We start from the raw sequence: 12,078 nt of genomic DNA, 5'->3' as shown, positions 1-12,078 counted from the left end.
TGAAGAAGACTAGCTAGTTGTTAGCCAGCTAGCCGTCGTTACCTTTATCAATGGGCTTACAGTGGCTAGTAGACGTTATGCTATCTAGCTGCTAGCATCAGCACAGAAATAAAAACAACTACATAAACAATGCCGTTCGTGGGATGGTGATGGGTTGTAAGACTACATAGGCTTTGCTTTGCGCAGGAATATACAAACTTTGAAGCTCCTCGGTTTACTGCATGACCCTCCAAATAAACCAAAGGCCTCGATCCGCGGTACTCGAGTAACGACAACCGTGATACGTCGTGACCACTGGATCATAATTGCTGATGCTTCGCTGAACCGTGGTACTAAACACTATATCAACGGGTCCGACAGACTCCCCTGTACACAATGTCACACACCGAGCCTCCTCCTCGGTGGAGGAGTTGTCCCAGAAGAGGACAACCTGTGGCAGGTGAGAGTCAACTAAAGGATAACTAGCTAACCTGCCAATATCATGGTGTTTTAAACTGCCCAGTGACACCGGGGAATGCGAGCCATGGCCACCACGAAGCTGACACGATGTGCCTGTTTGGCTTTTGTTTGAAAAAAACATTATTCAGAGAGGTTGTTCTCTCATTATTATTCGTCACTGGCAGAAGCACGGAGAGAATCTCAGCTAGCCATTTTGTCGTGGTGAAATCACGTGTCAAAACAAACCCATTGGATGGTCTTCACACAAGTCTGTAACGGCTGCACTTAACACTCCCTGACATCCTAATGTGACCCTTTATGATTGTGCTTGCACGTAGGCACAGTGATGAAGCTTTGTGTCAAAGGGCCAGGCATGGACCCCTTGCATGTTATGGTTTTTAAATCTCCCCCCCCCCCCCCCCCCCCCGAATAGTGACAGAACATAGTTACATCCACATAGGCTATAGCACATAACGTTTGGTCTCGTGTTAACAGTTTATTATTACAATGTAATCTAATGGTGCTTTGTCAGTCATTTCCACGTGTTGATTCAATGTAATACCATAATAAAAGAGTACTTCAATAGACAATCATTGCTTCAAGTTGTAATAGTCACTGGAAGTCGTGTAATCAGTTTTTCCCTGTGAAAGGCCAATAACTATTAAAAATAGGTATATATTTAAATAATACATTTATATTTGAAATGTATTCTTACCTTCTTTGCAGTCTTTGGGATATTTTTTTAACCATATTTATTTCAACTCAATTTTAGCAAAGTTCCTGCCGATGAAAACTATGTTGGGGCCCAAATATGATGACAAAGTTCAAGAGGAGAATAGGTTTCATCCTAGCATGCTGTCAAACTATTTAAAGAGTCTCAAGGTAAGATGAGCAAATGCGCTTGATGACTGCATAGTTATTCTCAAAATACACAGTATACATAAACTGGAGATGAAAAACAATTGAAGGCCAACATGGATAAAAATGATTAAATGTTCTCTTAAAGGGGGCATTTCACTTGACTTAGGGTCAAGTGTATGAGTGTGGTTCATGCAGTGTGGGATTTGATTATTAGTTAGCTTGTTCTTGTTCCTATTTCTGTCTATAAACAATAACACCTTTTTTCACTTTTTTGCAGGTCAAGATGGGTTTGCTTGTGGATTTGACCAACACTACCCGCTTTTATGACCGTAATGACATTGAAAAAGATGGCATAAAATATGTGAAACTTCAGTGTAAAGGGTATGAGAAATAAATGCTCACCAATTCTGGGCAGCTGATTAGTTTTTCCTATTTAATGTATTTATTTTAACAAATCCTTTTCATCCTTTTAATATATTGTTTTTAGCCATGGAGAAAGTCCGTCAAAGGAGACGACGGAGATGTTTATCACGCTGTGTGAACATTTCCTAACGAAGAACCCCACAGAACTGATTGGTAAGGAAACAATTGGAAACTAAACTGCATAATTCTGCCGTTGTACAAATAAATTGATGACTAATATTAGTCATATTATTTATTTAATTTGACCTGCCATGTCTGTACAATGTTGTGTAGTTTATACTTCACTAGAGGGAGCTGCAGGATCACTTTCTCCTTCACCCAGAATGTGACTAATTGCTTTGGCTGCACCCAAAATTGCATACTAGAATAGTAAAGGGGAGAATAGTATGTACAAGGTACAAAATCCTATAAACACATAGTATGCAAAAAATAGGTATTCTTAAGGTACCTGGATGCCATACGGTTTCTGTCAAAATTCCTTGATTCAGTGCAAGCTATGGATCAGTCCCTTGAATAACCTACAATGCATTGCAACAGGATATGCCTTATCCAAAGAAACCTTTTCAATGTGAATAATAACCATTCAATCCCTTGACCAGCAACCTTGATGACTAATAAGGAAATATAAAATATTATTAGACTTTAATAATTGTTTACACATTATTTTAACTTTTGGTATGAAACATTTATGGAGCATTTAAACCGCCACATAGTAGTTTGTCTGCGCACTTTAGCTTGCTTACTAATAGTATACCAGAAAACGGTACGCAGATGAAGTATGTATGCCAGTCCAGAAGTGTGATGCGTGAAATTCAAGGACCATCCAGATACACTGAAAACTTGTTTTAGTGGGGGTGAGGGTTAATCTTTTGTCACTCAATGTTCATGTTTCGGTGTTTCAGTTTCCCACTCATCGTACCCCATCTGAATGATATGCTACGATCATGGCTTATGGGTTTGACCCTCAGTACATTGAGATCCGTCTTTCTGTATGATTCACACCCATGCTGGTAGTTCACACGTCCTACTGCAGCTGCCTTTCTCTCCGCTGACAGCAGGGCGCTCTCTTTCAATGCGGCTCGCTGTATTCCAGCAAAGACCCTCTCCCATGCTCCACCCAACCCCCTGCAAACCAAAGATGGTTGCTACTCAGCATCGGCTAAATTAAATTACTTTAGCCTCGACACAGAATGTATGGGTGTCATTTTCGCCACAATCCCCCCCCACACCGTCACACACGCATACACACACAAACACACACTGGCCACTCTTATGATCCTTCTCTCATGGTGTGGCAGTCGGATATTAAGACAGCTGGGCCGATCATTTTTGTCCCCAGGCCTGTAAATGTACGCTCAGTCTTCATTTAGCATGGCACTCTGCCAGGCAAACGCCCCATCCTCCCACTTCCTGCACGGGGGGCGGTCAGAGGTGGTTATTATCTTTTATCAGCATAGTTCCAGACCTCGGCTGTGTGTGACGTCGAGGTGCCTTGTGTCTGAGGGAGATGTGTTTTGGTTTTCATTAGCTATCCCCCTTTTCCTTCTATACAAAGTTATTATTTTTATAGGTTTGATTGTATTTTTCAGTTCCACAACAAAAGGGTATATTTTTTAGAAGATGGAATATAAGACATTCTGTGTGTGTGTGTGTGTGTGTTTGTGTGTGTTTTTGCACATTGGCCCTTCCCTGCACACAGTGCTCAAGGTCTTCTGTTTGTAATACCTTTTTGTTTGTTTCGATTGTTTTAATCATCCTAGCTCGAGGTTCCTAATGTGTCCACAAGCCACTTCTAGACAGTTATTATGACATGGGCCTTTAACGAGACGCTCAATGGAAGGGGAACTTGGTCTTCCCGTCTTGGACTATTAAGTATCTAATGAGGCCTAATGGCCAGCGTGCTTGAGGCACTTGCTCAACCTGGTCACGGCGCAGGCACAAGTGTTATCGACTCATTTTTTTGAAGCGGCAAGAAAGAACCACAGGGTTCTTGAGGTAATAATGCCCACTTTTTGTATTGTATCGTGCCATATTGAGTACTAGAAGATGGCGAGTAGATCAGGAAAGGGATTGGATCTTGTGGCTGTCATTGACGCATTTGTAAGTGCTTGTATTTAGCCGCTCAGCACGCAAGGTCTCGAGAGCGACGCGACTAGGAAATTGGGTTTTTGTGAGACCCATGTTGTCCATCTCCTTTGATACTATTCCTCCATTTCTCATTGCCCCTTCCTCTTCCTTCTCCGTCTGATTTGTTGCCCTTCCATAGGGGTTCACTGCACGCATGGTTTCAATCGGACGGGTTTCCTGATTTGTGCCTACCTGGTAGAGAAGCTGGACTGGAGGTAAGGCTCACCGTTCCACTGCTCCCAAACACTATCAGTCATTGTTCTTGTTCTATAAATCTCTGTCAGCATAATGAGTTGACTCTTTATCATAGTTGTAGAATGACAAAGCTACAGGGCAGGTGGTGATTGTGCATGCATAAAGTAGTAGCATAGTAACCCAATAAAAAATTCCATGGGGATCTGTAAGGCAATTATTTTACGCAAAAGCACTGTTTCATGTCTGTGGTAGAATATCACGGACTGCTCTGTTACTGCAAAATAATCAGGGAGAAGTTGACATCACTAGCCCAGGATTTATGTTCTCCGAATTGGAACGATGTCAAGGGCCACCCTCTCTGTTATTTATTTGTCTTCAGATGCCACCTATTTCCTCCCCTCTCCACATAATCTACTTCAGCACACTCAAGTTTAGAGTGTGGGCCGCCTTGCATTCATCCCATAGTGACCCCTGTTCCTTTGTGGCAGTACACTTTGATGGGGAGCCAGTCAGCTCCCCTCACTCCCAATATCCGGCATAACTTGCTCAGTCAAAAAAAATCACTCCAGCCACAATTCATAGAGAACCCTTTCCTGTTAACGAAAAGGGCCCCACTTCCACTACACACCACGACACCCTAGTCAGACCGCAACAAAGGGCACTAAACAACAGACAGAAAGACACTGAATATGCTGTGTTGCATCGCCATGAGCGTCATGTCAACAAACCCTTTCTTTGTGTGTTGAAAACAATCAATGCATGAAGAATGATGTCATCATTTTTCAGTAAAAGTGGTGAGGCTCGCGTTTGCTTTTGCGAATCAAGGCTTGCGATCTTTTAGTTTTGACATTTAGCAATGGCAAACCTTCGGTTGATTAATACCGCAGTGTTTCCCTGCCGGAGGCAAAAGTTGGCGATCAAGAGGCGCCGGTGGAGATAAGGGGGTAACCAATAAAGCCATTAGGTGAATGAGTTCTATCAAATGCACCCAAAATTGGTCTCACCGGATAACCTCTGATAGTATAAGAACTAGGGATCGACCGATACAGATTTTTTAGGGCCGATACGATACCGATATTTTCAGCCTTAGCCGATACCGATTTTCTTGAGCCGATATTTAGAGCCGATATTTAGAGTTACTGCTTTTGCTCCCTTAATCATAAAAATTACACTGATAAACAAATGTTACAAGTCTCAATTAAAAAAAAGGAACATTTATTGAACTTCAATATAAAAAACAATATTTAACAAATAGTAAAAACAGGTGAGGTAGAACAAGTTAGAACAAGTAGATGAACAATATTTAACAAATATTAAAAACAGGTGAGTTAGAACAAGTAAAAAAATAAAAAAATTGGCGGAAAAAATATCGGCGAAAATCAGCCGCGTATCGGCCGATACCGATGCACGTAAAAAACGCGAATATCGGCCGTCCGATATATCGGTCGATCCCTAATAAGAACAGAAGTCCTCATTAAATAAGACCATGAGGAGTATTTCAGCTTCCGTCATTCCCGTTTCCCGATCCCTCCTAGTGTGGAGGCCGCCGTGGCGGCGTTCACCCTATCCCGCGCTCCCGGGATCTACAAGGGCGAGTACCTCAAGGAGCTGTTCCGTCGCTACGGCGACGTGGAGGACGCGCCCCCTGCCCCCCAGCTGCCCGAGTGGTGCTTTGACGAAGACGAAGGCAACGGGGATGTGGACGACGAAGGGAACGCCATCGGCCAGGACCCGGCCGCCTGCTCCTCGGGGTCAGCGCACGGCAAACGCAAGAAGGAGCGGCTGAAAGTGGTGAGTGACACGCCCAGGTGGCCTGTAAGAGGGGGAGGATGTCTGTCATTGAGTTTAGATTTGTGCAACCTTTATTTCTGATTGTGACTAACTTGAGTTGGTTGACTTGGGATCTGTTGATCCCAACCGTAGCGTTGTTTTGCTGTTTCAGTTTTCAGGAAAGACTGCTTTCCCATGGACTTTGACCATGAAACATCCCATTAATAGCGCTTGTTTAGGTTCACATGCACAGCTGGTTCGGATTGGCTTTCTTTTTTTTTTTAAGCGCTGTTGCAGAGAATTCACCCGTCAAGGTTTATATCATATCTCATTTGATTAACATGAAAAATGTCCTTGTGAGGAATTTGTTCTCTTGTCTTAATGATTATGTCTTTCCCTCGGTTAATGTGTAGACAAAACGCAATTGCTGTATTCAAGGTGCTAGGTTAAAGATATATGATCTAATGGCTATAATTTGATTGTAGTTTGTTAGAAATGATTCCTCTTTGCCTGCCTCTGTATGAGACAATTTGGATTTTAGTCCAATCCTGCCAATTTTCTGAACAATCAAGGCATCTCTTTGCTTACATGCTGGAAAAATCTTGCCTGTAAATCTCATATGTGCACATAGTTTAGCTCCTCCACAGGTGTGGGAGTAACTTTGGGGGTTGTATTTTCATAATTTGTTTCCAACCCACAAGTATAAACACTAGCTCCAAGTCTCTATATCCAGTTATTTTTTCACATTCATTATTTTTAAATGGGTGAGGGTGACAGAATTTGTGTCGACAATTCAAATGAAGGCAACAGCCTGGTGCTCTTTCGGGAGCACTTCCCCCTCCACTACACTTTCTTCTCTGGGAAAACCTGATCAATTTGTTTCCTTCCCCTCATTTTTTCCATTAAAGTGGTGTATAACTGTTAACACCCACTGGCTCAGGGGGAACTCAGGAAGGTGGCTGGTTTGACCTAGACTGTTTCAGCAGGCATCCCAATACACATTGCATGTGTGCATGCCAGAGGGAAGCAGTGGTGTCTGCTAACATAGGAAGCGGCTAAGGGAAAGACCCCTGGAGAAAGCCTCCCTCTCTGGTGGGCAGACGGGGCAGGGAACCCGGAGGAGGATGAGTTAACGTTTCGTAGGTGCAGCACTGATCCAACCCTGGCTCTGTCCCAACCCCCACAGGGAGCGGTGTTCTTGGAAGGCATCACGGTGAAGGGAGTGACGCAGCTCACCACGCAGCCGAAGCTGGGAGAGGTCCAGAGGAAGTGTCAGGAGTTTGCAGAGTGGGAAAAGTGAGGATCCGCTCCCGTCGACTCCACCAACACTCATAGTTATACAAGTACTTTTCTCATGAATTCGCTCTGCCCGTGCATTCAAATGGGTTTGGGTCATAACAAAGTGCCACACCGGTTGATTGACGTTCAACACATTTTAAATCTGAGATGGATTAACGTGCCATTTTAATCATTGTATTACAAACCGAGTCTGGTGAAACCAAGTTGCAGCTGTTGATGAAGAAGAATTGATTTGGGTTTTGTGCCTGCGAGGCTGTTCTGTAGCACTCCCGAGTGTACACTGCCTACATCAATGGAGATTGCTGCAACAATGCTCTTGACGTTCAATTATTAGCATAAGGCAGTTGTTCGTTTATGTTGGTCACATTTCATCTCGCCCATTGTTTTAATTTGTAATGGCTTATGTAATCGCATCACTCAGCGAGATACAAAAAGATAAAAGCTTTTGAGTCAACGCTGAACTCACAAGCTGGTGTGTGTGTGTGTGTGTGTGTGTGTGTGTGTGTGTGTGTGTGTGTGTGTGTGTGTGTGTGTGTGTGTGTGTGTGTGTGTGTGTGTGTGTGTGTGTGTGTGTGTGTGTGCTTGTGTGTGTTTGCACATCCTCACGGGTGTCAGGAGCGGGTTTCCGGGTGCTCAGCCAGTTTCCATGGACAGGCGCAACCTTCGCTTTCTGGAGCAGAAACCCTACAAGGTCAGCTGGAAGGCAGACGGTACAAGGTGGGTTGGACTTCACGGCTGGCTGATTGAAAACAGGGCTTGACCAACAAAGTGTTTCTGTTCAGCATAAACACTGCTTCCATGTAACATCTTATTGATTGTGTTTATGCTTGTAGGGCTGACTCCTCATACTTGACTCGTCGACTAATTAGTCTCAGGGCTGAGACAGTGGTCTCATTTTGTCTGATGATGAGCATGTGCTTTCATTGTTATTATAGTCTCCCAGGTTTCTTTGCTGTTGATGCTAAAATGAGTTAGTTTGCCCATGTTGACTGGCTGGCCCGGGAAGGTGGAGCGTTTGTCAAGTTTTACATTCATGGCCGCCCGCAAACATCAGCCTGACGCCAAAACAGAAATTAAAATTCAGAGCAGCAAAGCGTCGGTGTGTGGTTGTGTATTTATAGAATTGCGCATCTCCATCGCAGCTTATGTAGTTCAAAGTACTTGGGAAAGGTATCGGATGTTCAACAGATAGGCACACTCCGAATGACAGTGAGCTGACGCTGGGGGCCGTAGACGTGATAAGCGGTGTGAGTCCCAGTGCATCTAGCAGGGGGGTGTACTTGCCCAGGAGACGAGTCGGGCAGCAGCACTCCTCTCTATAGAGCCGTCGGTTGGTCACAATCAGCCCATTCCAAAGTGCCCTGCCCTAAACAGCAGCCTCGCTCTAGCTCTGCACCATTAAAATCAGGTGAAGCAATGCTTCCGTGTGGGTGTATTACCAATAGTCTGTATATTATACATATTCAATTTTTGACGCGTGTTCAAAGTGTACTTTGTTGAGATTGGAAGGGGTATTTCGTGCAGCCCTTATATTAAGTAGACTTACATTTAGAAACTAAATATATATATATATATATATGGTTACGTTTTATCAGCACACATGTGACTATCATAAACTGATTGTCGGGATGGATTGTCGACTAATGCAATTCTTAAACGGGGTCAGCCCTAGATGATTGTTTCTATAATGCAGACACAAATGGATTGTATGTTTGCCTTAATGATCCCAATGTAATGTTCTAAATCCATGCTGAACATCGGCCGATTTGAAGAAACATATCAAATGATGTTAGGTCTTCTGAGGGGGCATTAGTGCCTGGCCAGCCAAGTGTAACCTGTCAATCCTTTTTGTGTACTGAAATGTACACAATATTTAAAGTCATTAAGAGTAAAGCAAATGGCTGTGTGCTAGTCCAAACACTAAGGAATGCATATATATCTAAAGGCATTAATAATAATTTGACTAATCGATTGATAATAATGTTATAATTAAGTGTCTGTTAACTACGAGTGTTTGCATTTTGAGGATTACATTTGTCAAGGAAGAAAACCAACAACAACCCTACTTTGTTATTTCTCTGAGTCAGTGGTTTACCTTCGCGCTGCCCAATTGGTTCACTTGATGCCCCCATCAGATCCTATTGCTCTAGTCCTCAGGCGAATGAAAGGCACACTACGTTGGTTTTCCTGCCGTTGGGTTTTTAGGCAATTGTGCTTTGATAGTTTCTCCATGTTGGAGCGATAGTGTTACGACCCTAATTGATTTTGTCTGTGGTAAATGGGACATGAATGTTAAACCTGCAGTTGGTAAACAATCTCAACAAGACTATGGTAGAAACAGTTAAAGGTGTATCAAAATGGTTTAATGTTGGCTGTGACAATTGAATATGAACAATATTAGCAACACTGGGGAAGGGAAGAATCGAAGGGGGTGCCAAATCAATTCACTTAAAAGAACAAAACCAGCCTCCCTATAGCAGGATCTTATCTTGGAAGTAAATGAAATAAAAAGAGTTGACTATAACATACACCGGCTTTGCCGGTGACTAAAGCTCTGTGCTGTTCAGTAATTAAGAGAGCGAGCATGCTCATGGAAGCACATGAAAAAGGTAGACGTTTATATCCTGGAGTGGATTGAAACGGGCTGGCTTTGAAGGGTGGTGACCAATCGTCCAGCTGGCGTCCAGATCCCCAATCTGCATGCCCGGGGACCCCCGACAAAGCCACCCATCAAGGGGGTGGAACTGGACAGAGAGCTGGAGGGGAAGAAGAGCAACAACAACAACAACGACAACCAGAACAGTTAGAGTGCTAACGACGCCGTTCCTAACCCAGGGACTCTTGGCTGCACTGATCAGTCAGTCTACTGCGAGCCGCTGTCTGCCCGGGCAGGAAGAAAAAACACTTGGCACTGCTGAATATTTAATGATTGCAGTCAATTTGTGTATTTTTACACTCAGTTCTTTAATGTCTACTGTCTAGTGATGGCAGGGCAGGACGCGGAGAGTGCAAATCTGGCTCCTGTCCAAGATTGAACATTTGCATTAATGATAATTTCTGCAAACCTGCCGTTAGAAAACGAAACTAAAGTACAATTTCCCCCCTTCTACCTCACCCATGGCAGCCCATCTTGCCTTCCTGCTATTTCGAGTGTTATGTGACAAGAAAGGCTTGTTATCGCCGTCAAGAGATGGGTAGGAGCAGGAGGAATGAGAGCCAACCACAGACAAAGAGAGGGAGAGGCAGACAGTGTAAGTGGACCGGAGAACAAACGCAAGAAAAAAGATTTTGAGAGGTTGTGAGAACACCAGGCAGAGCAAGGGATGGTGCAGGAGAGATGACGGCATGAAACTCCAGAGTGTGAGAAAGAATTAGATTAGAGAGGGAAATGCTTTTCAGGCTGCAAGTAACGGATAGATGTATGGACATGAAGCCATTATGTCTCACTCATGCCGGGCCGCGACTCACCAGAATCCCCCTGATAAGCTCAGATGGGATTCGTTTGATAAACACCGTGGGATCCGGATGAATGAGCAGGGCTCGCTATCACTTGACGGCACACTCGGGATATGCCCTTTTGTGCCACCTATTTGAATAATTCCGACTCCCTTGAACAATTTGTGTTGAAAGCTATGGAGCAAGGCTAATTTGTTGTGCCTTGGTAAAATGTGCACATGGTTATTTCGTGTGTGGGACTGTGCAAGTAGTCTTAATATAAATTTTTTTCTTCAGAGCACTGGGGTTCATGTTCTAAAGGTCCGCTGTCATTATTTTAATGAATATTTAACAGAACATGCAGATGAACTCTTGTTGAATAATCTGTAGTCTAGCACGGTAGCATTATTAGGCTTCCACTCAGATAACAATGCCATTTTGGGAGCGATTATTTTCTGGAAGCAAAGAATCCTGATTCCTATATGACTATTTCTTTCCCCCCATCCCTTATGTTATAATTGACCTCATCTAAGAAATCCTCAGAAAATGGCAAACATGAAATTGCTGTCGGTTATAACTAAATAACACAGTTTCTCGCCATTGTACATTATAATTTGGTGCTGTCAATCTACCTCACTCCCTTTGTGCAAATCACTTTCTTGATTAGTAGTTGTTGTTTTCCCTCTGCAGTTTCATTGATGGGAAAATGACACGTAATCATCTATCTGTGATTCATTTCAGAATTGAGCATTTAATGACCATCCGCCTTCACTTTCCACAATGAAGACCTTATATAATATACTATAATATAGGCTAATAACATATATGTCATGATTATAATACATCTATGAAATCAAAGCGTGACCAGTCTCTCTGGAGGCGGAGAGCTGTACAAAACACGTGAATGATGCTGATCAGTTTATAATACAAATGTAGCACCATTCAGTTTAACAGATCTGCAAAAATCGATCTAAAGCGGTCTAAAGCGGGCATCTTAACTGTACGTTCACATCAGAAGCGAATTGCGCTGCAAAGACGCTTTGGTCGCTCATAAAGTATCGCTGTGAATATTTCTGTTCGTTTTTGTCGCTCAAGACGCATTTAAAGGAGACGTATGCTTTTAGTACCGACAGCCATATCAAAGAGTGAACTCCAATACACTTTGGCCATATTGCAGAGACGGTTCTGCTTGTTGGATAAAGTGCTTCGACAGCAAGTAGGACAGTGATTCCCCTCCAATATATAAAAAAACCTCCTAAAATGTAATTACAACCGAGAACAAAAATGTTGCGTGCTGTAGTAGGCTAGTTAAAATATGTTTCACTGATCTGCATCTGCAAATCATGATCTGCACTCATTCGTCGCTCACTCAAACAAACAAATTGACATTGGCGCACATGGCTAATTTGCATAAATGCACAGGACTGGCTGGCACCGCAAGATATATAATGGAACATATTTATCCATCTATCTAGGCCTATCTGTCTTTCTATCTATCTATCTATCAACGTGTGTCTAGTTTTAATGTGA

The 12,078-nt window shown here is 43.1% G+C and overlaps 1 protein-coding gene across 1 annotated transcript in view; it reads left to right on the top strand.

Annotated features, from left to right (window-relative positions):
• The window catches only part of rngtt (RNA guanylyltransferase and 5'-phosphatase), a 67,465-nt gene continuing 55,387 nt past the window's right edge, over positions 1 to 12,078 (top strand). The window contains exons 1-8 of the mRNA XM_060041227.1: positions 1 to 439; positions 1,211 to 1,320; positions 1,577 to 1,680; positions 1,787 to 1,875; positions 3,989 to 4,064; positions 5,580 to 5,835; positions 7,001 to 7,110; positions 7,729 to 7,830. Coding sequence (XP_059897210.1) covers positions 376 to 439; positions 1,211 to 1,320; positions 1,577 to 1,680; positions 1,787 to 1,875; positions 3,989 to 4,064; positions 5,580 to 5,835; positions 7,001 to 7,110; positions 7,729 to 7,830 — 911 coding nt within the window. The 5' untranslated portion in view covers positions 1 to 375. The remainder of the gene's footprint in view (positions 440 to 1,210; positions 1,321 to 1,576; positions 1,681 to 1,786; positions 1,876 to 3,988; positions 4,065 to 5,579; positions 5,836 to 7,000; positions 7,111 to 7,728; positions 7,831 to 12,078) is intronic.

The sequence above is a fragment of the Gadus macrocephalus genome, chromosome 21, assembly GCF_031168955.1.
Source record: "Gadus macrocephalus chromosome 21, ASM3116895v1".
Lineage (NCBI taxonomy): Eukaryota > Metazoa > Chordata > Actinopteri > Gadiformes > Gadidae > Gadus > Gadus macrocephalus.
This window is presented reverse-complemented; position numbering and strand designations above follow the sequence as displayed.